Source organism: Berghia stephanieae, chromosome 12 (assembly GCF_034508935.2).
Source record: "Berghia stephanieae isolate SIO BIC M18660-M18661 chromosome 12, UCSD_Bste_1.3, whole genome shotgun sequence".
Taxonomy (NCBI): Eukaryota; Metazoa; Mollusca; class Gastropoda; order Nudibranchia; family Aeolidiidae; genus Berghia; species Berghia stephanieae.
In genome coordinates this window covers 27,782,968-27,810,397 of record NC_088371.1, presented here as the reverse complement: position 1 = coordinate 27,810,397, position 27,430 = coordinate 27,782,968, and the positions used below count along the sequence as shown (strand labels likewise).

The 27,430-nt window shown below is 38.8% G+C and overlaps 2 protein-coding genes across 7 annotated transcripts in view; both read left to right on the top strand.

Annotated features, from left to right (window-relative positions):
* Window positions 1-21,325, top strand: part of LOC144958392 (aspartate--tRNA ligase, cytoplasmic-like) — a 40,173-nt gene extending 18,848 nt beyond the window's left edge. For all 6 annotated transcript variants that reach the window (XM_078890393.1, XM_078890389.1, XM_078890388.1 and 3 more), the window contains 14 exons: window positions 820-925; window positions 1,370-1,547; window positions 2,572-2,674; window positions 3,256-3,358; window positions 3,734-3,811; window positions 4,686-4,854; window positions 9,883-10,017; window positions 12,319-12,466; window positions 13,182-13,250; window positions 14,442-14,562; window positions 15,094-15,174; window positions 17,932-18,043; window positions 18,734-18,805; window positions 20,726-21,325. In XM_078890393.1, the coding sequence (XP_078746519.1) occupies window positions 820-925; window positions 1,370-1,547; window positions 2,572-2,674; window positions 3,256-3,358; window positions 3,734-3,811; window positions 4,686-4,854; window positions 9,883-10,017; window positions 12,319-12,466; window positions 13,182-13,250; window positions 14,442-14,562; window positions 15,094-15,174; window positions 17,932-18,043; window positions 18,734-18,805; window positions 20,726-20,817 (1,567 nt within the window). In that variant the 3' untranslated portion in view covers window positions 20,818-21,325. The remainder of the gene's footprint in view (window positions 1-819; window positions 926-1,369; window positions 1,548-2,571; window positions 2,675-3,255; window positions 3,359-3,733; window positions 3,812-4,685; window positions 4,855-9,882; window positions 10,018-12,318; window positions 12,467-13,181; window positions 13,251-14,441; window positions 14,563-15,093; window positions 15,175-17,931; window positions 18,044-18,733; window positions 18,806-20,725) is intronic.
* Window positions 21,326-25,292: 3,967 nt separating this feature from the next.
* Window positions 25,293-26,093, top strand: LOC144957611 (uncharacterized). The gene has a single exon (XM_078888954.1). It carries the CDS (start codon window positions 25,293-25,295, stop codon window positions 26,091-26,093), a length of 801 nt encoding a protein of 266 aa, XP_078745080.1.
* The last annotated feature ends 1,337 nt before the right edge of the window (window positions 26,094-27,430 follow it).

Genomic DNA, 27,430 nt, shown 5'->3' with positions numbered 1-27,430 from the left:
ATTGGAAGTGTAAAACCACTCTTCCAGAGGACTGGATACAACACCTTGTGTTATTGAGCTTCTGGTTTCAGAGTGATGGTATTTTATTTTCCAATCTAAATATATGATGGTCGTCAATAGAGATCATCATCCATCCTCGCTCTTTTGTGTTTCAGAATCTTAAGACTATACTTTTACTTCCTGCTACTAAAATTAGTTATGACATCGTATGATTCAATATGTAACCTGTTATTCATTATGAGTCCTCCGAGGGACTGGTTGTATACACACTTCCAAGGGGCTTGGAACTGGAAAAGTCCTGTCCTCTTATGGCCTTAATCAATAAGGTGTCTAATCACAGGATTCAACTCTCTATCCTAACCCCACTATTAGTCCTAAGCCGTACTGCTATACCATTGTCAGGCATATGTCGTGTCAGATAGAGAACTGATTGTGTGTATGAAAGGTGACAAAGCAAGAAAGAAAAATACAGAAAAAAACTCCCAAAACCTCTGTGGTGTAATGGTAGCCTGTTTGACCGGTAATCAGAAGGTCTGAGGTTTGATCCCCAGTTGATGTCGACTGATTTTTTGGGATGGTATTTTTCTTGTATTTTTCATTCTTGCTTTGTCCGCCATCTTTCATACACACTTGTTCAGTTCTTTATCTTACATACTGCCGTTTTATTAAAGAACATAGTATGTGCTATTTGGTTAACATTGCATATACTGTGTTTTTAAAAACAACGGCAGCATAGGTGCTTGTTCTTTAATTTCTTAATTTGATATTCCGTGTTATATAGTTTGATATTTGATATCCATTCATATTATTATTTTCCAGAGGTGAGGATGGCTTGTCCAAAAAGGCGCTGAAGAAGCAGCAGAAAGAAGCAGAGAAGGCAGCAAAGAAGGCACAGTACAAAAAGGAAAATGCAACACAACAACAGGTGAGCAGACCTGCTTAGTACTACAAAAAATTCAATTTCGTAGAAATACGAATTTTTTTTCTCCAGCTACAGTGCTGCATAGGTCTCTTTGACTCAATAAATCTTGTTGAAATGAAAGTCTAGTTTCTTAGAATCTATATTCGGGACTTTGGAGCATTTTTGGATCATGCTGAGAGCAAATTGTTTGTTTCTAAAGCTATTTAAATTGAATTTTTCTTTTTTCCCTTGGAGACGATGAATTTTTGACATTTCAAGTAGGCAGCTCTGCACGGTGAGTCATCTTAATAGTTTGGATTACTTAACGTTAAGTTAAGAGTCTGAATATTTTTTAAAAATTTTATCAAAGACTGAAACTTAAGTTTTACCAAAGTTGTCACAGGGGCTGTTACAAACATCTAGAACACAACATGGAAAATCTTTTTCTCCTTTAATTTTCTTTGACAGACGGAAGGAGATGGAGATACAGGAGAGGACGTATCCCAAGGCAAATACGGGAACACACCCATTCTCAAATCACAGGAAAAACTGGATAGAACTTTGGTAAAGGTCAACACGCTCCTCCCATCACTTGCAGGACAAACGGTATGGCTGAGGGGTCGATTCCACACATGTCGTGCCAAAGGTGAGTTTTGTATTTATTTTTATTTTAAATATTAGAAAAGTATTGTTTGTTTTGTTTTTTGTGTTTAAAATTTTCAATAATAATTTGTGACGTCAGATTATTAAGCATTAAAATTAGATGTTTTACAAAGAAGCATCATTTAAATACTTTTTAAATGTCTTATATTCAGAAATAACAAAATCAGAATCCATCGAGGAGTACAATGAAAGATTTCTTACACTCTTGCCTTTTGGAATTTGAATTTTGTTCCCAACTTGCTCTTGCAACAATTGGGAACACGTCTGGAATTCCAAAAATCGAGTGTAAGAATCTATTGTTGTTGCATAATTTTTTATACCCATTGTTTTGTAGTTTGATAGAAAAATTGATTTGTAATTCAATACCAGGTCTCTCATAGTCTTTAACTGTGTAACAACCTGCCTATTCCTTTGGGTAATGGTAAAATGTCCTTAACTTTGTCATGTTCACCATCATTGAAAATCGAACAATAAATTTGTTCAATTTTCCATGCACATGAACTGGAGACAGTCAAAGTGTTTCAAGCAATGTCAAAATCCTGAAAATGTATGAAACAAAAAAAATCAACTTTGACCCAAGGCCATGTATCACCAAAATATCATCCTGATTTTAATTTCCCTTGACTTATGATAAACATGAAGATTTCCTGACAGTGTACAGATTTTAATTAACTGTGACATTTTGTGCAAGTAAATGAAAGGTTAATCTCTCAAAGCCATGACATCTTTGGACACCGAGATTTACCCAATTTCTAAGGCATTGAATCGGCAATGATAATTGATTTCTACCTTTTCCTATCGTAAAAAAAACTTTACGCTATCTCTAACAAAACCTGCCACCAAACACTGATGGGTAGGTGAATTGTAAATGTTGCTGCTCAAAGCTCGAAGAAATAAATAACAATGTGAAACAATGAATAAACAAAAACATAATCTTAACAACGCCTCTACCACATTATCTCTTCATCTTATTGATTGTCGTTGTTTGTTTATTTTGATTGTGATAGGTAAAACAGCTTTCTTCGTCATCCGACAACAAAAGTGGACAGTGCAAGTGGTCGCTATGCAAAATGAGAATGTTAGCAAGCAAATGATTAAATTCATTGCAAGGTATGTGGGTATTTATATTTAAAAAATATTTTTATAATTGTATATATAAAGTCAGTAATATTTTTTTTTTTTAAATCTTTGAGAATGGAAGGGAGAGATGATTTTTATTTTTTTAATCTGATTATTTTTTTTGTTTTGTTTTTTTATAAAATAATATTTTACTTCTCTTTCATGAATTATTACCCATTGAAAATGAAGAGAAAAAAAATACAAACAGAAAACCCTCCAGTATCTTATAGGTTTGTTGCTTGTAATGCAAGGAAAAGTAATTCCTCAGAGCGAGAATTTTTCCCAGTGCCTGCAGAAATGAAAAGACGTCAATTTGCTACCCATAGGATTGGACACCAGTCTTTTGCAAAATATTTTTTTCCAGGTCTAACAGCCATTCGATCACTCTAGATAGGCAGAGGAGTTAGAATTAAAAAACAAAACAAAACAACTCAACTTTACTTGTGATCAGTTTTGGATTCTTTGCTTGAAAGGCAAGTGTTCTACCAATTAAGCTATCCAGACCCAATAAGACTTAGTAGTGATTTTAAATAGTCTTTCTCCTTTTTCTTTCTTCTTTCATCACCAACCAGTATCAGCAACGAATCCATTGTCGACATAGAGGGAACAGTTCAGACGGTCGGACAGAAAATCACGTCCTGTAGTCAACAAGACATTGAACTCCACGTCAACCAGGTCAGGGAATCAATTGGATGAATTGAATAAATATGCAAATTATTATTATATTGGTGCTTTACCGTGCTTGGTCTGCCTCAAAATACTTTCGTTTAATTGGGCGTTGTTTAGTTCTAGTGCATATATTAATTTCTTAAAACAATTATTTCATTGATTTTATTTCAGATTTTTATTTTTTAAATATCAAAATTAGTTTGGAATATATATGCTATATGCTCATTTGATATTTAATTCTAGGATAATTTGATTTTTTTATGATCTCATACTTTATTTCAATACAATAAATTAAGTGCTTTCACTGATTGCAACCCAACCCCCACCTTTACATTATTTTCTAGTCTTAACATGTACTATCTCTTGTTATCATCCTTCCAGGTATGGGTGGTGAGTCAGTCGGCCCCAAGACTTCCATTACTTATTGAAGATGCCAGTAGACCAGTGGAGGAAGGCAGTGTAAGTGACAAAAACAAACTTGAGCTTTTATACAGTGCCAATATCCACGAAACATGCTCAAAAGTACTTTACAAAGGGTCCCTGACCAACAGCAACACATAACATGTAGAACGAGACGTGACACCTGTTAGGCGATGTTATAATTTTTTGCCAACAGAAACAACCCTGTTAACGGCCAGGTATTCATTTTATACCTGTACACAGTGAGAGAATGTGAGTAAAGAGCTTTTTCCAAGGACTCAACTATGCTTTAAGTTAGGCTCGAACCCAGGACCTTCCGATCCAAAAGCAAGTGTCATACCACAAGATCACATGGCTGCACAAAGTAGTTGAAGAGACAACTAGATGGTTTAGTCCCTCACTGACACTTTGCCCATAAGTAATGAGATTAATATTATTATAATCGGGGGGGGGGAACCAAGCTCGATCCCGGGTGCAGTCGAGATTTTTTTCTGACCCCACTTGTCCACCTAGCAGTTATTGGGTAGCTCGATCTGTTAAATGTTGTGGAAAGTACTTTGCGATAGACTAACATCCTATCCAAAGGGTAGCAAGCAATTGCTATTGTCCCGTTTCACACTATTAAAACCGGGATTATTATTATTATTATTATTATTATTATTATTATTATTATTATTATTATTATTATTATTATTATTATTATTATTATTATTATTGTTTTTATTGTTATTATTATTATTATTATTATTATTATTATTATTATTATTATTATTATTATTATTATTATTATTATTATTATTATTATTATTATTATTATTGTTTTTATTGTTATTATTATTATTATTATTATTATTGTTATTATTATTATTATTATTATTATTATTATTATTATTATTATTTTCAACCTCACCAGGAACTTGCCACAGTGAACCAGGACACCCGTCTGGACAATCGCATCATTGACCTGCGTACCGTCACCAACCAGGCAATCTTCAGACTGCAGGGAGGCGTCTGCAAGTTTTTCAGGGACCACTTGACGGCCAATGGTTTTGTAGAGGTGCACACTCCAAAAATCATCTCTGGTAAGTGTATGTTTAGGTTTGTCTGTTTGTCTTGGGTACTTTTAATTTTGTCTGCTGTTGCTGTTGTTGTCTTTTTTTATGATCCATAATCTAGGGGCTTCTTAGAAGAATCAGTAGAATTTCCTGGACAAGAAGAGTGAGAAACGAAGAAGTATCGGATCGAATAGACATAAGACGCTCTCTACTTAGAATCATGAAAAGAACTAAAGTTAAAATTCCTCGGCCATATATACAGATAGAGCTATATTTATTTTAAAAAGTCTTGATTGGAAAAAGAAGCAGAGGTATACACTGGATAGGCTTTGTCAGAAGTCTCAGGACACGAAGTGAGAGAAAAATATTAGACAAGCATCGACTCTCTGAGACAAGCAGAAAATGGGGAGGATGAGAGAGCCATGATTGCTCATGTCTATCTCAGATTTGACGCCACTTTTTGATGCATCTAGAGGCCATTTAATATTTGCTATTTTTTAAGTTCATCTTGAACATAGTCTATAATCTTTTGACCATCTCACTATGCCGTCGTCATTTGGGCTGATAAAATATCCCCAAACCTCAAAGTTTTACACTTGTTAAGTCCCGATATACAAATTGCAAACAAGATCTGCAGTCGATCGAATAATGTTCCTTTCATGCCCAATGGAATGTATGTAGCTTCTATTTATCATTCCTTGGAATGATAAAGAATTGGAATCAGTGAAATCAGTGCTCGTGATATGAAATAGATGGAATTGATTAAAACATGTTGTAATCAGAGATGTGCAGAATGACTGTGTAGTTGTGCCAGTATAGGAGTCATCTTTACTCATTTTTTTCCCTCAAATACGTCTTGCTTATGAAATAAGTGGCCAATTTTCAGACCTATAAATATGCACTAAAAACTATTAGGAAGGGATGTGTACAATCATTTTTCTTATTTGGATAAGAAATATTGACAATAATGCTCAATCTGACTGAGTCAGTTTGTATGAATAAAACGAAGAAGAAGAAACACAGATTGAAAATAAAAATCAAAAAACAAAAACAACTAGGCCTAGGGTGATAGACAAAGACAGTTCGTTGTTTGACTTACTTGCCTTAAGCCTCTTGATTCCTTGTGGAACACTGGGCTGCTTTGGTTATTAGTTCTGGCCAAAATAAAAACTGGGAAAATAGTGAAAGACTGAAGAGAATGTAATAAAATGTTAACGGTCCATACACCTTCTAAATCTGAAAGACTGAAGTTGAAGATAAGATTATTGATGTATTGAAAATGTCTGAAATTGGGTTCTCAGATAATTAGTAATAATAATGATGATGATGATAATAATAATAATAATAATAATAATAATAATAATAATAATAATAATAATAATAATAATAATAATAATAAATGTAAATGCATAAAAATGTATAAATATAGAATTAAGCATTAATGGCGACACTACTTTATCTCTAATTTTATAAATTGAAATAGATTATTCTTATGGTCTCTAATCCGAATTTGTATGTCTATATTTAAAAAAATTAGTATTTTATTTGAATCACAGTTGTGCATTAAAAATTCGAACATCATGTGGTAGCAGCCTCTTATGGTTCACACTATTATGTTATGACGATTGACCCAATCAGCAAAGTCCGGTCCGCATTCGTGCACCGTCGCAAACCCGCCTGGTAGCATCGTCACAACACACCTTTCGACTAGATGCTCTGCCGTCTCAGGTTCTTGCCCACAGCGTGGACATATTGGACAGGAAGTTAGACCCCACCGATGTAACGCACTTGCCGTTAGGCAGCTCCTCGACCGAAGTCGATTCGCAGCTACCCAGTGTCTCCTCTTACTGGTAACAAAGCCTGGCAACTCCTCACCGAGCTTAGAGGAGTGTAGGTCCCCGCCCCCACGAGGGTTGAATTCGTCCAAACCGACTTCCATCTCGTATGTGCAGCTCTGTCCGTAGTCAGGGATTCTGCGTACAAGGGTTGCCGGGACTTATTTCGGCTCGAAACGAGGGCACCGTCCATTATGCGCATGAGAGGGGTATCCCCATTCCCTCTCTCTTTGATCTTACTCAGCCAGTTTCCCGTAATGGTCTCCCTCCGGACATCGGGGGGCTGGATCGCTGCCATTATCGGGCCCCATTCTCTAGGGGTTGTTGCTAGCGTTCCCGACACTATGTGCATCGACTTGCGAAGTTTTACATCCACCTTCTCAACGTTTCTGCTTCTACCCCACACTGGAGCGCAATACTCCGCGGTGGAATAGCATAGTGCCAGAGCGGACGTTCTCAGGAGCGCTTGGCTAGCGCCCCAAGTCGATCCCGCCAGCTTCCTCAGAAGACTATTCCGCTTCTCTATCTTCCGGGCAACCCCTTCGAGATGAACCCGATAGGTAAAGCTGCGATCCAACGTCACCCTAGATATTTTGGATGCGGCTCATATGGGAGTGGCTGGTCCCCGACTAGGACATTCAGTTTGCGGGTGTGCCAACCACTGCATAAGTGAAATGCAGTGGCCACGGTTTTTGAAGTGTTCATCTTCAAGTACCACTTGTCAAAGTAGGATTTGAGTCTGGTGACGTCCTCGCTGAGTACGCTCTCGAGACGGGTCCACACTTTACTCTGAGTAACGAGTGCCCAGTCGTCTGCGTATCCCAGCCTCAGGGAGGAAGTGTTCGGCATATCGCTAATGTAAACGTTAAACAACATTGGCGCAAGTACCGACCCCAGAGGGACCCCATTCTTCAATTTCCTTACTTTACTCGTGACGTCTCCCAGCGCGACGTGGAATTGCCTTTCCCCTAAGATCGAAAACTTCAAGGTCTTTTTGCACCTTATGATTTTTGCAAGTTTGAGCATCAACCCATCGCACCAGACCGTATCGTACGCCGCTGATAGGTCTATAAAGACAGCACCTGTTTGCTGTTTTCTCTCGAACCCGTGCTCACTATGCTCTGTAAGGGCAATGACCTGCTCCGTGGTGCACCTCCCTTCCCTGAAGCCTGCCTGCTCGGGTGGCAGGGCAGCGTCTAGGACCGGCCCCCATCGGTTTAATAGAACACGCTCCAACAATTTGTAAAGACAGCTCAGCAGCGATATGGGTCTGTAACTGTCTGCCTCCTTCGCCGGTTTCCCTGGCTTCAGGATGGCAACTATCTTCGCATGCTTCCACACTTGTGGAAGCTTTCCTTTTGCAAGGACGCCGGACATTGCCTCTGCTAGCCAGGCCCGTGCCCTGGGGCCCAGATGCGTCACCATATCGGGATATACACCATCTATCCCTGCTGCTTTGCCGTTCTTCACTTCGCTAATGGCTGCACCCACTTCTCGAGGACTGAACGGGGCCGTCCAGTCCGACTCCTCCGCAGGTAGCGAGTCCAAAATCGTACGGTACGCCTTGCGGACACCTCGCTCATAAGCCTGATTAGGGACCCGCTTACTACGGTTCTTAATGTTCTTGGCAATTGTGTCTGCCTCACACTCCGGTGCAGCCTTCGCGTAATTCCGATCTGGGTCCAATTTCTTTATCAAACGCCAAGCGTGGCGGCTGGAGTGTGTAAAGTCGAGACTTTCCACGGTCTCCTGCCACCGTTGCTTCCTTCCCTCTGCCAGAGACTGAAGTAGTCTATCGGCTACGTCCTGGGACTGGGTCTGCTGGTACTCTCAGTACAGCTCTTCCGACTCTGCTGTCCAGCAAGGGGTGTAGAATTTCCGTTTGCCCCGTGGAATAGAGCGTTGAGCGCTCTTAACCGGTAGCCTACTGAATCTGGTTATATTCTTGGACTTGGGAGGAATGGCAGGGCAGACCTGCTCGATATAGGAACTGAATTCCTCCCAGTCAGCCTTCCTGAAATTCCATCTGCAAAGTGGGAGAGACTGCACCCTCGGTATTGTCACCCCAGCTGTGACAAGAACCGGCCTGTGCTGGCTATGCGGAAAGTCCCCGAGGACTGTTCGCTTCACCTGCAGCGGTTCACCGTTCGCGCCTTTCGTTACGAGGGTGAGGTCTGGAGTATACTCCTTCTTATGGTGGGTACCCCGGAAGGTACCTTTGGCTGTAGGATCGTACACTAGGTGTAGATCATTACAGTCCATCCATGAGCGGAGTTGTCTTCCTGCCTCGTTGCAGTCTCGGTAGCCCCATTCGTGATGGTGGCTATTAAAGTCTCCCAGACAGATGGAAAGATGGCTGACCACCGGTACCGGTGGTGTAGTCCAAGTTGCTCTAGGTGGTTTGTAAATATTATGCAAACACAGTCCACCTACTTCCACGGAAATTCGGTTCACCCCATTGCTGTCCGTTACGCTCTCAATGACCCTTACCTTCGATGGCTCTTTAGCGTAAACGCTAACCCCTCCTTTGAGCCTCAAGGTGTCCTCGCGTTGTACCACCGTATAGCCTGGGATCTGGAATTGGGAAGATTGCGCGCCTGAATAAAGGTGGGTCTCCTGTAACAGGAGGATATCTATGCAGTGGGCGGCCAATAGCTTTGATAAAAGCTCATTTTTTGCCATACTCTGGCTCTCGACGTTCAGGGACAATATATGCGTCAGTTCGCCATCCCTGCCGTCGCATTTTCCGATTGGCAGGCTGCGAATCAATTGATGCATGGGACGTTTGCTTTTTTCTCGGACGTGCCGACGACCCTAGCGACACGAATGCAGTATTATTTGGCTAGGCGGCAGACCGCTTCGCCATTGATGGGACTGATTGGGACTCGACATGAGGATAATAGTGTGGCACCCGGGATAGGGCTGCTATTCGGGCACCGGGTTGGATCAAATTTAGTCACACACCGGGGCGAGCAGCTCATTTGGCCTGTTGGCTCGATACTCGGGATGGCCTCGTGACGGTCGACCGGGATTTACACCTTTGCCCTCCCGTGTGGCTCAAGCCCCCTCACCACTGCAAGGTAAAGATCCACGAGGGGGACCATGTGGTAAAAACGAATTAAGGTGACGTTGACGAATGATTTATTAAAAGTTCCATTGGGACTACCATTTCCACAATCGAGAGAAGGTTTGATGTATTTTCCAAATTTGATTTCCACAGCTGCTTCTGAAGGGGGGGCCAATGTGTTTGAGGTGACATACTTCAAGGGGAAAGCCTACCTGGCCCAATCTCCACAGCTCTACAAGCAGATGTGTATCTGTGCCGACTTTGACAAAGTCTTCACAATTGGAGGAGGTAGGGATTTTTTTTTTTTTCTTCTAATCTTGGCCAGTTTGATGCACATTTTTAGACCCTCTTACTGAAAACGGTTCTACTTTGGTTCTTGCAAATTAAGGAATAATGACGAAAAGAATATTTGCAATGATTATAATTGTAATAACGATGATGATGAAATAACAATAAAGATAATGATATTTATAATAATAATAATAAGAAGAAGAAGAAGAAGAAGAAGAAGAAGAAGAAGGAGGAGGATAATAATAATAATAATAATAATAATAATAATAATAATAATAATAGTAATAATGATAATAACTACAATTATAATGATTTTATTTGTATCACCCATTTCAGTTTCAACACAGATTATGTATCAAAAGATTATAACAAGATATGAAGTGAGTAGAAAAGTGCCAGAAGACAATAGAGAATAAAAAATTTTTTCGCGGCGGTGGTGGGGTTTGAACCTGCGACCTTATTGGTACGACAACTCCGCCTGGCAGGTGAGAGCGTGGCTCTACCGTGTGAGCTATCCACGAACACAAAAATATTCGTTTCAAACCCAAAGTCATTTCTAGATCCCTCTCTCACCCACTTCTTGAGATCGCCGATTCGTTCACCACCATCGCGAAGTAATTTTGACCAGCAGTTAAGCTTAATAGCCAATATTCTCATCACAAACATATAACATAGAAACGATTGAGACATTGAGTATGCTCCGGTGTATGGGGTGAATTTTTAATTCAGAAAAGTGAGTGGAGCAGGCACTTATGTTGGTAACAACAAGATATGAAGTGAGTAGAAAAGTGCCAGAAGACAATAGAGAATAAAAATTTTTATTCTCTATTGTCTTCTGGCACTTTTCTACTCACTTCATATCTTGTTGTTACCAACATAAGTGCCTGCTCCACTCACTTTTCTGAATTAAAAATTCACCCCATACACCGGAGCATACTCAATGTCTCAATCGTTTCTATGTTATATGTTTGTGATGAGAATATTGGCTATTAAGCTTAACTGCTGGTCAAAATTACTTCGCGATGGTGGTGAATGAATCGGCGATCTCAAGAAGTGGGTGAGAGAGGGATCTAGAAATGACTTTGGGTTTGAAACGAATATTTTTGTGTTCGTGGATAGCTCACACGGTAGAGCCACGCTCTCACCTGCCAGGCGGAGTTGTCGTACCAATAAGGTCGCAGGTTCAAACCCCACCACCGCCGCGAAAAAATTTTTTATTCTCTATTGTCTTCTGGCACTTTTCTACTCACTTCATATCTTGTTGTTACCAACATAAGTGCCTGCTCCACTCACTTTTCTGAATTAAAAATTCACCCCATACACCGGAGCATACTCAATGTCTCAATCGTTTCTATGTTATATGTTTGTGATGAGAATATTGGCTATTAAGCTTAACTGCTGGTCAAAATTACTTCGCGATGGTGGTGAACGAATCGGCGATCTCAAGAAGTGGGTGAGAGAGGGATCTAGAAATGACTTTGGGTTTGAAACGAATATTTTTGTGTTCGTGGATAGCTCACACGGTAGAGCCACGCTCTCACCTGCCAGGCGGAGTTGTCGTACCAATAAGGTCGCAGGTTCAAACCCCACCACCGCCGCGAAAAAAATTTTTATTCTCTATTGTCTTCTGGCACTTTTCTACTCACTTCATATCTTGTTGTTACCAACATAAGTGCCTGCTCCACTCACTTTTCTGAATTAAAAATTCACCCCATACACCGGAGCATACTCAATGTCTCAATCGTTTCTATGTTATATGTTTGTGATGAGAATATTGGCTATTAAGCTTAACTGCTGGTCAAAATTACTTCGCGATGGTGGTGAACGAATCGGCGATCTCAAGAAGTGGGTGAGAGAGGGATCTAGAAATGACTTTGGGTTTGAAACGAATATTTTTGTGTTCGTGGATAGCTCACACGGTAGAGCCACGCTCTCACCTGCCAGGCGGAGTTGTCATACCAATAAGGTCGCAGGTTCAAACCCCACCACCGCCGCGAAAAAAAATTTTATTCTCTATTGTCTTCTGGCACTTTTCTACTCACTTCATATCTTGTTGTTACCAACATAAGTGCCTGCTCCACTCACTTTTCTGAATTAAAGTATCAAAAGATTGTGCTCCATGTTCTAAAATCTGACGGTGATCAAAGTATATGGAACAGAGCAATTTATTAAAATTCCATGGTCACAGGTTCAAATCCTAGTAACTCTTCAAAGGATTTGAACCATGACCTACCAAATCAAAGACACATGACTTGCCACAACAGATCAACCTTCACCTTTATTCAATTTTCCATCCAGTTTTCAGGGCAGAAGACTCCAACACGCATCGTCACTTGACAGAATTTGTGGGCCTGGACATTGAGATGGCCATCAACTACCACTACCACGAGGCCATCGATGTCATCACAAGCACCCTGGTCTCCATCTTCAAGGGGTTGCAAACACAGTGAGTTCGTTTAAGAAATTTATGAGCCTCTATTTCATATTCTTAAAAAAAAATTGAGCTTTTATATAGCCAAATATCCACTAAGCATGCTCAAAGCGCTTAAGGTAACAAGTAGAACAAGACATGATGCCTATTAGGCGATATTACAATTTTTTTCAGACAGAGACAGCTCTGTTAACGGCCAGGTACTCATTTTACACCTGAGTGCAATGAGAGAATGTGAGTAAAGAGTCTTTTCCAAGGTCTTTTGTTTACTGAGTGAGACTCTAAGCCAGGACCTTCTGATTCGAAAGCGAGTGTCATACCACAAGACCACATAGCTGCACTATATATTCATTTATATATATATATATTCATAACCCACTGCATCAACCCAATATTATGTCGGAGGGTAATTTAGAAGTTTAAGATAGAGTTTATAGTCCAAAATGTGAAACTTGACCAATTTTATCAAATGTTTATCCAAGACAATAGGCATAGTTTATTAAGATAAAGATTTGACCAAGTGTGTATGAAAAAGTGCCAGTCAAAGCAAGAAAGAAAAATAAAAACCATCCCAAAAAAATCAGTCGACCTCGACTGGGGATTGAACCTCAGACCTTCTGATTACCGGTCAGACCTGCTACCATTATAATTTTGATACTTTATGAAATTAAAAAAAAAAATTTCTGTCTACTAATACCTGTATTGTATTTTTCCCCCCCAACTCAAACAGTTTCCAGGAGGAGATAGAACTCGTCAACAAGCAATACAAGTCCGAGCCTTTCAAATTCTTGGAACCAAGGTAGGTAACCATCCTTTAAAGTCATGTTTTGATCGAACCGTTTTAAAGGATAATGACTTATGTGGTGAAAAGGGTTTAGCATATTTTTGTTGTATTCGTATCTTTATCTTATTTCCGATAAAAATACATACCCATTTTTCTTGAAATTCAATTTTATTTCCCCTCTGTTTTTGACCTGTGCCACACAGAATGATAGAGGATAGATAAGCAAGAAAATATTATCAATTCTGAAGCAAGAAAACTTCCAAAGGACATTTTGAAAACTGTTTTTAGATTTTACATGCTTATACTAATTGATTAAAACTTTGCATATGCCAATTTTATTTTTTTTTATTTTCTTTATCTTAGCTTTTTATTTTTATATTTTAGAAGTACCAAAATCTCTAGGGATATTCCTGATAGCTCAGTTGGTAGAGCACTCACTTCACATGCAAATGGACCAAGAACGATCCTTGGTGAAGTCCAGATTTTTTTTCAGATCCCCTTATCCACCCAGCAGTGATTGGGTAGCTGGGTCTGTTTGATCTGGTGGAAAGTACCTTGTAATAGATAGTCGAGTATCCTATCAAAAGGGAAGCAAGCAATTGCTTATTGTCCGTTTCATACTATAAAAACCGAGATAAACTGTGGTCTCATGGCTCTGGAGGACTTTTTTTTTTTAATTTATTCTCTAGGAAGATCAGACAACACAGAAGTAGAGGTCAAAGGTTGAATGAATAAACTCTATATAGTGTATACATTTTAAATCTATTGAACACTCCATCATCTTGTCTTTTCTAATCCCCTAAAGACCTAATACAATCACAAGTTCCCTTAAACTACTGAAACTACTAGTGCGACTATGTGGTCTTGTGGTAAGACACTCGCTTTCGGATTGGAAGGTCCTGGGTTCGAGCTCTGCGCATAGTTGAATCCTTGGAAAAGGCTCTTTACTCACATTCTCTCACTGTACTCAGGTGTAAAATGAGGACCTGGCCGATAACAGGGTTGTCTCTGTCTGAAAAAAATGTAATATTGCCTATCAGGTGTCTGTCTCATTCTCTATATTACGTGTTATGGTTGGTCAGGGACCCCTTGTAAGGCGCTTTGAGTACATTTAGTGGAAATTGTGCTATATAAAAGCTCTAGAGATTTGTTTGTTTGAAAACTGAGGAATCAAAATATAATGATTGTTAAAAATTGATTTGACAGTTTGGTGCTGAGCTTCAAGGAGGGATTGGAAATGTTGAGACAGGCGGGTGTGGAGATTGGGGATGAGGACGATTTGTCTACACCGAATGAGAAACTGCTGGGACGATTGGTCAAGGCAAAGGTAATGTGTCATCATGGGGATGGAGGGAAGGAGGGGGAGAGACAGAGAGGAGGAAGTGAGGGAGAGAGAGAGAGAGAGAGAGAGAGAGAGAGAGAGAGAGAGAGAGAGAGAGAGAGAGAGAGAGAGAGAGAGAGAGAGTCAATTCCACCAAATTGTCAATGTAAAAATATGGATTGGAATCTTCCTTTTTGGGATGCAACAGATTTTTTAAATTAAGATATTCTGGGGATAAAAATTCCAAAAATTTATTCAGATGTTTTTGTTTTGTTTATTTTTTGTTGTTGTTTTTATCTTGTCTAAAAAATGTTAATCAATTTTCCTCAGAATTACAGTTGATATAAAAAATTCTGAATTGGGTGGTAAATAGTCAAATAAGAAATACCTTAACCCCCCTCTTCCCCCCCCCCCCCCCCCCCCCCTCCCCCACTCCCCAAATAGATTTGCTGAAAACATCTTACTTTATGTTTATAAAGTTATCCATCATTATCGAGTGGTCTCTCATCTCCCTATCCATCCATTCATCCATTTCAGTATGACACAGACTTCTACGTCCTGGACAAATATCCATTGGCCGTCCGTCCATTCTACACCATGCCTGATCCACATGACCCTGTAAGTAATGTGTTCATGCAATCCTTTACAATTTCGTCTCCAATACTGAGAAAATGATAAAAAATGCTTGCTGCCTTTGTATAGCTTGCTTGCCTGAGCCAGAATATTTTTTAGCCACAGCAGAGTGCATAGAGGAATCAGAAAAAAATGTCAGCTGCACCATGGACTGACTCTGGTTCTTTGCTTGGGACCTGGGTGGTTTCTGCTACTGAGTTCTCAGAACTTAAGCAAATGATGAATTCAGTGAAAAGTACAGTTTCAAAACATTTATCTTTTGTCCAGTGTTTTTACATTTCTACGGTTTGTCATAGATTTGGAATTGGACAAATATTTTCATTAAGTGACATGAATGCGTCTTTAGTTATCACATACTTCTACGTGTATATTTTGCACTTAATTTCAAGTTGATTTAGCGCACTGCTGTTTATTTCTTCATAAAATCGGATCACTTAGTTATACTGCTGGAACCCAGCAAGTGACTGACAACAGCAGCTGCATGTTGTAAAAGTGGCTACCTGGACGGGTTTTTTTGAGGGTTCAGACACAAAATATTGCATTTTAGTGATGTAATATAACACCATATCTAGATGACCACTTACATTACAATAATATTAACTTATGGAACAGACAGTACTACTTTCACTTGTTATGTTGGTTCTTTTTTCGTTTTATTGTGATTATTCTGATAGGTTTTATAAGCACTTTAAAATCCCTACCATTTTAAAATATTTTTGTTGTTGTGCGGACAATAAAAAATTCAAATCTTTACAATCAGACGTTGGATTCCGAAACTAATTAATGCTTTGTCCAGTCTTAATATTATTACACACAGTAAAACATTCATTTTCTGATTCAACACATTTTAACTACGTTTTTAATGGTCATAAATGTAATGGGCTGGACATCTGGTATGTTCTCTCCATTTGTATTTTGTATTGTATTTAAAAGATATGGAGATAAGAGGATTAAACAATTTAACACACTCCTAAAGAACATATAAAGCAATATATTGTGTGTGTAGGTTTTACTTCACTATTACAAATTGAAACAAAACCACCTTCATTACACCAAACAACAACACCATCACAGTGGCGTAGTAGATAATAGAAGCAATGAATATGGTAGAAAAGGTATTCCTCTCTCTCTCTCTCTTTCTCTCTCTCTCTCTCTCTCTCTCTCTCTCTCTCTCACACACACACACACATACATCCTGCATATACACACATATTACATTATTACATACACACGTAAAAGACAGGCTAAGAGAAATGAATCACATTCACACTACACCTAATTCATACCACTGACAACAACGATATAACATCAACAGTTAGTACAGATAGTATTCCACAAAGGCAAGTTTGACTGGGGAAAATAAGAGAGGGGGGGGGGGGGGGGAACTCAAACACAGCCAAGATAGAGAAAATAATAGTGGCACCTCCTAGGAATTAACAGATATTCAGACATTGTTCTCAATATTCACAATGTACAAGTAGTGCAGCTGGTGAATAAAACTTTCCCACACCAATCAACAGAGACATGAATGAAACAAACCCATTCATTTCATATTTCTTAAATCAGTAACAGATGTGTCTTTAAGAACTAGTATTGTAGGGCTACTTGCAGAGGGAGTATATATATATATATATATATATATATATATATATATATATATATATATATATATATATATATATATATATATATATATATATATATATATACGTTCCTGTACTACAATAAGTATGTCTTCTTCACTCCTTTACCATATTCGTGGGAACGTTTAATGACAAAACTGTAGAGTCAGTGTAGTAAAGTGTTCCATGGTCAGTAGGGAGTCCAGGAAATGATTATGACATTGTTTACATTGTGTAACTGGTCCAAATTCATCACCCATGATAGCCTAGACATCTCATAGACTGCTAGATATTCCCAGTGAAATTTGATACCCACCCCTACACTTGTTACATATTTGTTGAACTGAATTAACATTAGTGCAACAGAAAGTAGACAGTTTGTACTATGTACTAGTGTGAATAATGATAAACTGCAACGTCTGATTGTTGTTGTAGGGATTGCAGAAATATTTGATTTAAACGATAAATGTAGTGAAAATGTGAGTCTACTTTGCTGTGTTCCTGAGAAAGAAATATACTAATGATATCTATGATATTTAGTCCACTGTGTGAGGGGGATTTCAATCTATAACATGAGTGATATAGATTTACATTTAAGATAATTGTGGCTTGGCTATGCCATTATTTATCAGACCAATTAGACTACTCGCTTCACTGACTGCAGGCACGTGCCATGCCAGAGCGCAGGTAAAGAGAAGGAGAGTAGTGACCTCTTGACCTAGCATCTCAACTAAGTGATCCGCTGGTAAACCATTGTGAGCGCACAAGAAAATCTACAAATTGTAAAATGTGTTGTTATGTGGTCTAGTGGTACGACACTCGCTTGGCGCATAGTTGAGTCCTTGGAAAAGGCTCTTTACTCACATTCTCTAACCATACTCAGGTGTAAAATGAGTACCTGGCCATTAACGTGTTGTAATATCGCCTAGCAGGCATCATGTCCCGTCCCAAATGTTAAGTGTGTCTGTTGGCCAATGACCCCTTGTAAAGCACTTTGAGCACCTTTTGTGGATATTGCCCTATATAAAAGTTCAATTTAAAATTATTTTTAAAAAAATATAACTTGGTATCAGTGAATTGTACAGAGTAAAAATCTTCCGACTTGTCACTCTGTCCCCAGAAAAGTTCCAACTCCTATGACATGTTCATGAGAGGAGAGGAAATCATCTCTGGAGCCCAGCGTATCCATGACCCTGATCTGCTCACGGAGAGGGCCGAGCACCACGGAATCAGTGAGAATTTATTGTATTTGTTGTCGCTTTTTTCATCGTTTTTGTTTTTGTTCATTGTCGTTATTGTTGTTTTATTTTTCCTCTTCCTTCTTCTTCTTCTTCTTCTTCGTCTCCTTCTTCTTCTTCTTCTTCTTCTTCTTCTTCTTCTTCTTCTTCTTCTTCTTCTTCTTCTTCTTCTTCTTCTTCTTCTTCTTCTTCTTCTTCTTCTTCTTCTTCTTCTTCTTCTTCTTCTTCTTCTTCTTCTTCTTCTTTTCTCATTATATGCCCTTCCACCACGGCATCATTAGATACCGTCGTCTAGGCATTCCATGAAGTAATATAGATAATCCATCGAACAAGATGTCGGATGTTAACAGGAAAACCTCCATGTTGTCCAAAGAATCATAATTATTATTAATATCATTATCATCATCATCATCATCATCATCACCACCATAATCATCACTGTTATTGTTATTGTTTTTATTATTAATATTATTATTATTAATTATTATTTTTTTTAATTTTTTATTATTATTATTATTATTATTATTATTATTATTATTATTATTATTATTATTATTATTATTATTATTATTATTATTATTATTATTATCATTATTAATATTATCATCATCATTACTATTACTTTGATTATCCAAAGTATTGGTAACATTATCATCATATCATATCAATATCCTCTCTCCCCAGACCTGGAGACCATCAAGTCTTACATCGACAGCTTCCGATTTGGAGCTCCTCCACATGCTGGTGCTGGTATTGGTAAGTACAGACCTGCCAACTTGAAAACTTTAAAATTCGTCATTTTTAGGAGATAAAAATAGCAGTCGCCGTAATTAACTTAAAAAATAGGCAGTTTTTCCTCACAAAGATTAAATACCATTTCAAAATACTTAGAATTATGTAGTCTGGCATCAACTGTCATTTTCAATAAGTTTTAATGACTTTGAAATGCTCATGAAATTCTGAAATTGGAGCCAAAATTTCGTAATTTTACTCATTTTTCGTAATATTAGCCTGGTCTGACACTCAGGCACATGCATAGACACACAGGCTCACATTCACACTCACACAGACACAAGCACACACGCATTCAGAATAGGAATAAAGATCTTTTATTGATTCGACGGTAACTTTCTTTATAGAGTTTATATGGTGAAAAAGACCAATATTGCCAGTATAATAAACAATAGGTAGAGAGAGAGAGAGAGAGAGAGAGAGAGAGAGAGAGAGAGAGAGAGAGAGAGAGAGAGAGAGAGAGAGAGAGAGAGAGAGAGAGAGAGAGATGGAAAGGGAGAGAGAGAGAGAGAGAGAGAGAGAGAGAGAGAGAGAGAGAGAGAGAGAGAGAGAGAGAGAGAGAGAGAGAGAGAGAGAGAGAGAGAGAGAGACCTACCAACCTTCTGAAATCTAGCGGCTCCATGCTGCAATAAACTGTTATACCCTTCAGGCATCACAGTCCTCCATTCATGTTTATGGTCGTATTGTCATATCGCCTTTCATATGTTGTATCTGGTCCCTAGTACATATTAAGTGTTGCTGCTGGCTTGGGACCCTTGTAAAGAGCTTTCAGGATGTTTTTAGGACAAATATTCGTTTGTTTTTTTCTATGCCTCGGAGGAGGAGGAGGGGGGGGGGGGGGCTGGGTGGTAAATAAAGTCTTGTGATGCACACTGAGCATGACCAGACCAGGAAAATGCCCTATATCCAAACATAACAGTGTGAAATTGAATGTAAGCTTCAATTTAATATACGAAAACATATAAAATGGACGTTTCGGGTTACCCCTTTATCATCAAAACAGGATGAATGAAACACTGCAGACTTTCATTCATCCTGTTTTGTTGATAAAGGGGTAACCCAAAACGTCCATTTTATCTGTTTTCGGTTATTAAATTGAAGCTTACATTCAATTTCACATTGTTATTTATTTCTTCGAGCTTCGAGCAGCATGTATATCCATACATGAGTGTGTTTATGTATTTATTCTTTAAAAGTAGAATATAATCAAAATATACAATGAAATGAAATACCAGGATGATTCTGTTTGTTGCCAGCGAGTTGATCTCAATCTCCATCCAGTTTCACACAATGGTTTCCCTGGGTGGGGATCCTGACCTCCCATAGTGGGTAGGGGGGTACATACTATGTCTTCTATCACCTTATATCTGTTTTCCAACTTGCTTTCTGTCTTTGTCTTGGCATGAGATTACTTGGTTTTGTCCTGGCCCTGGCCGGACTCCTAGATTGGAGGGAAACAGTCAAATGCATAGTTATTGTTTTGGGAGATGATATTTTTTTCCTTGTAAATCATCTCTCTGTAATGTATTATTGTTATTTTAATGTATAATGTAGGCATTTGAGTGTATTCCTCTTTGTTGGATTTTGTGCTTGTGCCTGGATGAGACTTATAGGTGATCTCAAACTAGGTGCATTGGTGGTATGTTCTTGGAATCTACATCTGATCCCTATTTGTTCCCAGTTCCCCTATGTCTTACTTTTTCTTGGGTGCTTTAATTGTAATTCTAGAACTTTTTACTGTCCCATTTTCTTCCTTTTTACTGGCGCTGATATGACCTAAATGTGTTGCAAGCGCCGTAAAACCCTTAAAAACAACAAACAAACAACAATGGTTTCCATCAACATCCACATACAAATGAAGTATCTTTGTGTTTTTGATTCCAGGCATGGAGAGAGTGACCATGTTGTTCTTGGGCCTGGACAACATTCGCAAGACTTCCTTGTTCCCGCGTGACCCCAAGAGATTGACCCCCTAGACTGGATAACATCTACAGACCATGCTGCTCATATTTATTGTTAGGATTACTTTTTTTTTGGTCTTTGTAAAAATAAAGGGTAAATAACTCTTGTCTGATTTGTTGTTTTAGTTTAGGTTAACACCATAATTTGCTTTGGCTTCCTACCGAATCTGGCGTGTGTCATGTTTGGTTTTGTCAATGTTTTATTTCATGTATTTATAATTGTAGATTTTTTATTTTTTAAAAATTGTTTAATTTGTTTGTTTTGCTTTTGTTTGTTTGTTTGTTGTTTTTTTTGGAAGAATAATGAAAACCATGCAAAGGTCACTTTTTTTTCTTTCATGATTTGACTTGGAACTGACGCATGAAATGTGAATTTTTAAAATATCTACTTATTGCCTTTGTTTTTGTGGACAAGCTTTACGACAGCCCTTCTCTTACCTAGCATTGAATTCTTTGATTTTCTTTTTGATTTAAAGAAATTGAACATATGATAATATTTATAAAATAAATAATCATTCAAAAAGATTTGTTTTCCAAGTTTGTTTTTGTTTTTATTTAAGATAGTGTGCAGAAATTGCTCATCAGTATTATAATTACTTTTGAACAGAAAACTTGTTCAAGAGCCGCAAAGAAATTGAGAAAATTTATAAGGTGTACCTAGGTATGGAAAAAGGAGAAATTCTCTTCCATTTTGACACATTTAAAGATGTCGGACAGGAAGTGACTGGGTGGGGATCCTGACCTCCCATAGTGGGCAGGGAGGTACATACTGTGTCTTCTATACCCTTATATCTGTTTTCCAACATGCTTTCTGCCTTTGTCTTGGAATGAGATTACTTGGTTTTTTCCTGGCCCTGGTCAGAGTCCTGGCTGGGAGGGAAACAGTCAAATGCATAGTTATGGTTTTGGGAGATGATATTTTTTGCCTTGTAAATCATTTCTCTGTTATGTATTATTATTTTTATTTTGAATGTATAATGTAAGCATTTGAGTGTGTTCCTCTTTGTTGGATTTTGTGCTTGTGTCTGGATGAGACTTGTAGGTGATTTCAAACTAAGTACATTGATGGTATGCTCTTGGAATCTACATCTGATCCCTATTTGTTCCCAGTTCCCCTTTGTCTTACTTTTTCTTGGGTGCTTTAATTGTAATTCTAGAACTTTTTACAATCCCATTTTCTTCCTTTTTACTGGCGCTGATATAACCTAAATGTGTTGCAAGCGCCGTAAAACCATTAAAAACAAACAAAACAACAGGAAGTGATTTCAGTCCATTATGGCGGACAGGAAGCGACATCATTATTTTGGTGCCATATTTAATTAATTTCTGTTGAGGGTTTTTTTTTTTTTTTTTGGGGGGGGGGGGGGTGTTTTTATTTTACTATACAATATTTAGCTTTTACTGGTTGCCCTGCTAAATGATGTCACTTCCTGTTCACCGGGATACTTTGATACCAGTATCAACTTACAGAGATAGTTGGTCGTCTAATGGGTCATCCTCCATTTCAACAGGATACACTCTCTGATCACTCCCAATCAATTTCTCATCTTCGATACTGGACAACTGTTAGTTATAATAGAAATTTTAAAAATGATATAAACATTTATCATATCACAATCATTAAGGATTTCACTGGTCAAAAGACCGTAAATAATATTTAAAAAATATATGATAGTTAAAACAAACAAAAGAAAAGATCAAATTGATGCATGAACATGTTTACAGATGATTTGATAGGATGTCAAGAATTAGGTCACACTCATGCATGAACACGAGACAATAACACTTTACTTTCTCAGACTTAAAAATTGGGTCTCTTTTCAGGTGACCGCCATTGTGGCAGTGGTTTTCTCTGTTGTTATATGTAATGTAAGTGTTGCTGCTCGAAGTTCGTAGTCTGGAGTGTTTCATTCATCCTGTTTTGTCGATAAAGGGTAAACCTGAAACGTACATTTGATCTATTTTCGTATATTAAATTGAAGCTTACATTCAATTTCACATTGTTATTGATATATGTCGTTATAACAAATCACAGTATTACGGAGTGTTTTTGGTGGTTAGTTTGGAAAATCAACTAATTCTAATGGACTGAAGGTTGACTGAAGTGAAGAATGTATCATTAGAGATGAGAGAAGATAGATTGAATTGGTTTGGATATGTTAAGAGACGAGAGAGGGAGTACGTGGGAAGGAAAGTATTGGAATATACAATAAGCGGGAAAGAGAAAAACGGGATGCCTGAAGAATAGATGGATGGATAGGGTGAAGGACGATATGAAAGAACTGGGCCTGGAGGAAGATGATGCTATGAACCGAGATGCATGGAGATGTGGCATTCCTTATTGCAACCCTGCAAAATGCGGTATAAGCTGAAAGAAGAATGGACTTCACAGGACAATTAATTAACAAGTAGATTTTTGACCAATCAAAACGTGGGATTTGTGATACACCTCAAGCTTGCTTGGACAAATATAGCTGGTTATTTACAAACGAGAATAATGGGAAGTTGACATTGACATCACTCTGCTCTTTGTTGTTGTTTTTCAATAATTCGCTCAATCAGGCTATATTGTTTGATGTTTTTGTTTTTAAGGGTTTTACGGCGCTCGCAACACATTTAGGTTATATCAGCTCCAGTAAAAAGGAAGAAAATGGGATAGTAAAAAGTTCTAGAATTACAATTAAAGCGCCCAAGAAAAAGCAAGACATAGAGGAACTGGGAACAAATAGGGATCAGATGTAGATTCCAAGAGCATACAATCAATGTACTTAGTTTAAGATCACCTATGTCTCATCCGGGACAAAAGAACAAAATCCAACAAAGAGGAATACACTCAAATGCTTACATTATACATTCAAAATAACAAATATAATAATACATAACAGAGAGATGATTTACAAGGAAAAAAATATCATCTCCCAAAATAATAACTATGCATTTGACTTTCCCTCCCAGCTAGGACTCCCGCCAGGGCCAGGACAAAACCAAGTAATCTCATTCCAAGATAAAGACAGAAAACGTTGGAAAACAGATATAAGGGGATTGAAGACGCAGTATGTACCCCCCTGCCCACTATGGGAGGTCAGGAACCCCACCCAGCAGGCTATATTGAATTGATTTTATGTGTTTAGGTAAAATACAATATCCACCCGCCAGATATAACGTACCACACATAAAACTATGCAACCGTAATAAACGTTTATGACTGATGGTTCGCCGTTACGAACCCCTTCGTGGATCTTCTACCTTGTCGCTGGTGAGGCATATCGAGGGCAAAGGTGTAAATACCGGTTGACTGTCACGAGCCCATCCCGGGTATCGAGCCAGCGAGCCACATGAGCAGCCCGCACGATAAATGACTAATGAGGATCCAACCCGGTGCCCGAATGGCCACCGCAATCCCGGGCGACACACTACTTTGATCATGATGAGACACACCAAACAGGAATTTCAATGGCGAAGCGGTCGGCCGCCTAGCCAAATACTACCGCGTTCCTGTCGCCAGGGTCGTCGGCACGTTCGAGAAGTAAGCGAACATCCCAACATATCATCAGCTGGAAAATGCGACATCGGGAATAGCGACCTGACGCATATATTATCCCTCAATATCGAGAGCCAGAGTATGGCAAAAAAAAGATTTTGTCAAAGCTACTGGCTGTCCATAGCGTCGATATTCTCCTACTACAGGAGACTCACCTTTACTCAGGCGCGCAATCTTCTCGATTCCAGACCCCAGGCTATACGGTGGTCCAACGAGAGGACACTTCAAGGCTCAAAGGGGGCATTAGCGTTTACGCTAAAGAGCCATCGAAGGTATGGGTCATAGAGAATGCAACGGACGGCAATGGGGTGAATCGAATTTCCGTGAAAGTAGGTGGACTGTGTTTGCATAATATCCCCAAACCACATAGAGCGACGTAGACTACACCACCGGCACTGGTGGGAGACTTTAATAGCCACCATCGCGAATGGAGCTACCGAGACTGCAACGAGGCAGGAAGACAACTCCGCTCATGGATGGACTGTAACGAACTGCACATAGTGTACGATCCTACAGCCAAGGGTACCCGCCATAAGAAGGAGTATACTCCAGACCTCACCCTCGTTACGAAAGGCGCGAAATGTGAACCGCTGCAGATGAAGAGGACAGTCCTCGGGGACTTTCCGCATAGTCAGTGTAATAAAGTATCATCGATACCGATATTGATACAATGTTTGGGTATCTGATATTACTATTACGATTAGCGCCCATTGTTATCTTTTGTGTTATTGTTAAGAAAGAGTTCCTGTTTACTTTTCAGTTGGTAACTTCCTTTTTAATAAAGAGCTTATGGCTATCTGTGCTCAAACTATATGTTGACTGTCAATCTATTATAAATGGCGACGAGATAAAGTCATCTAGAGCCGAAGTGCTACATATTAATTTTTAAAAGAGCCAGATAAGTAATTATTCAAATATTTTTATTGATTACGTAAATTAAACCAAAATAATGGCTACCATTGGGACCATCTCAGAATTTGTGGAAGGGACATCCATTGTGGACTACTTGGAACGTCTCAAGTTCTATTTCATGGCAAATGACATAGAATCAGATAAAAAGCAAGCTGCTATGCTACTAACAGTAGTAGGCCCCAAACCATTTAGAATATTGAAAGATCTGTGCCAACCAAACTCGCCTGCAGATAAATCATTTGAAGAACTTTGCATGCTGCTAAAGAACTTCCACTCCCCACCTCCACCTAAATTCCTGCAGCGAGCTAAGTTTGAAGGAAGAAATCGTCAACCGAACGAATCAATCCAACAGTATTGTGCTGCCCTGCGGAGCATTGCGGAGCACTGCCAGTTTCGAGAAACTCTAAATGAACGTCTTTGCGAAAAGTTTGTGACCGGTATTAACGATGCTCAGATTCAACGAAAACTTCTTGTTGAGCATGATCTCACTATCGACAAAGCCATGGACATTGCCCTCTCTATTCATCAAACAAGAGATAGTGCACATCAACTTCAGAAGGGCGAAACTGTCCATTTTTCCACGTCCAGAAATTCTTATCAGCAACCTTCAAGATCGTTCAGTACCATGAGCAAATCACATGCTTCATCAGCGACTTCTAAATCGTGTCATCGGTGCGGCGGCCCTCATACCCAATTCCAGTGTAAATTCAAATCATCAACCTGCCATAAATGTCAAAAAGTGGGTCACATTGCAAAAATGTGCAGATCGCAAACACAATCGACAAAAAAAACCAGCGCCTACAACAAAATACCGCCATCAAAATCACCTGTTGAATGAAGATAATTTGACCACCCAGCATGAAGAAAGCCCCCCAGAGCATAATTTTGAACTTTTTATTGTGAATTCCCCAAACAAAAGGCCCCCTATTTCGGTTCCCCTCCTCATTAACAATAAAAACACTGTGTTCCACATTGATACTGGTGCGTCATGTAGTGTAATGACCAAGAATAACTTTGAAAATCTAGTTAACTCTAAACTTGATAAGTCATCGAAATCACTAACCACCTACACAGGCCAAGATGTCAAAATTGTTGGAGAAACAATTGTTAATGTGCAGTATGATAAGCAAACTGCGAACCTGCCACTCCTTATAGTTGAGGGTAACGGTCCTCCCTTAATGGGAAGGGACTGGCTTCATCATTTTAAGCTCAATTGGTCATCTTTATTCTCAATTGAGAACCAACAAACTCTTGACGAGGTGTTAGATCGAAACAACAACGTTTTTCAAGGCACTGGATTATTGAATGATCGTGAAGTCAAAATCTATTTAAAAGACAATGCAACTCCAAAATTCATCAAATGTAGACAACCACCATTTGCCATGCGGCAAAAGATAGAAAACGAGCTCGAACGCTTACAACACGAGAACATTATAAAAAAGGTTTCAACGTCGGAATGGGCAACGCCCATTGTTCCAGTCTTAAAGAAAGACAATACTGTCAGAATCTGTGGTGACTACAAGGTCACAATAAATAAAGCCATTCACGAAAACCATCACCCAATACCAAGAATCGAAGACCTCGCTATAAAATTATCACATGGTGACAAATTCACTGAGCTAGATTTTACACATGCCTATACGCAACTCAATCTAGATCCAAGTTCTCGACAACTCACTACAATCAATACCCACAAAGGACTCTTCCAATATGAACGACTCTGTTTCGGTATTTCTGCCAGTCCAGGAATCTTCCAATCTGTCATGGAAACCCTGTTTCAAGACATACCAGGCGTGTGTGTCTACTTCGACAATGTCTACATTACTGGTCAAAATGACCAAGAGCATCTCGCTACCTTGGATAAAGTTCTACGACTCATCAACGAGAAAGGATTACGTATTCGACGAGAAAAATGTCAATTTCTGAAGCCAGAAATCAACTTCTTAGGATATCGCCTATCATCGCATGGTTTACGTCCGCAGCCTGAAAAGGTACGAGCAATATACGAAGCACCCCGTCCTAACAACGTTCAGCAACTGCAGGCATTTCTAGGATTCGTGAATTACTGTCTATTCAAAATTCATGAAAAATTTGTCTCATACCCTTGCTCCCCTCTACATGCTTCTTCGTAAAAATGCCAAGTGGCATTGGAGCAGTCAACAGGAAGATTCTTTT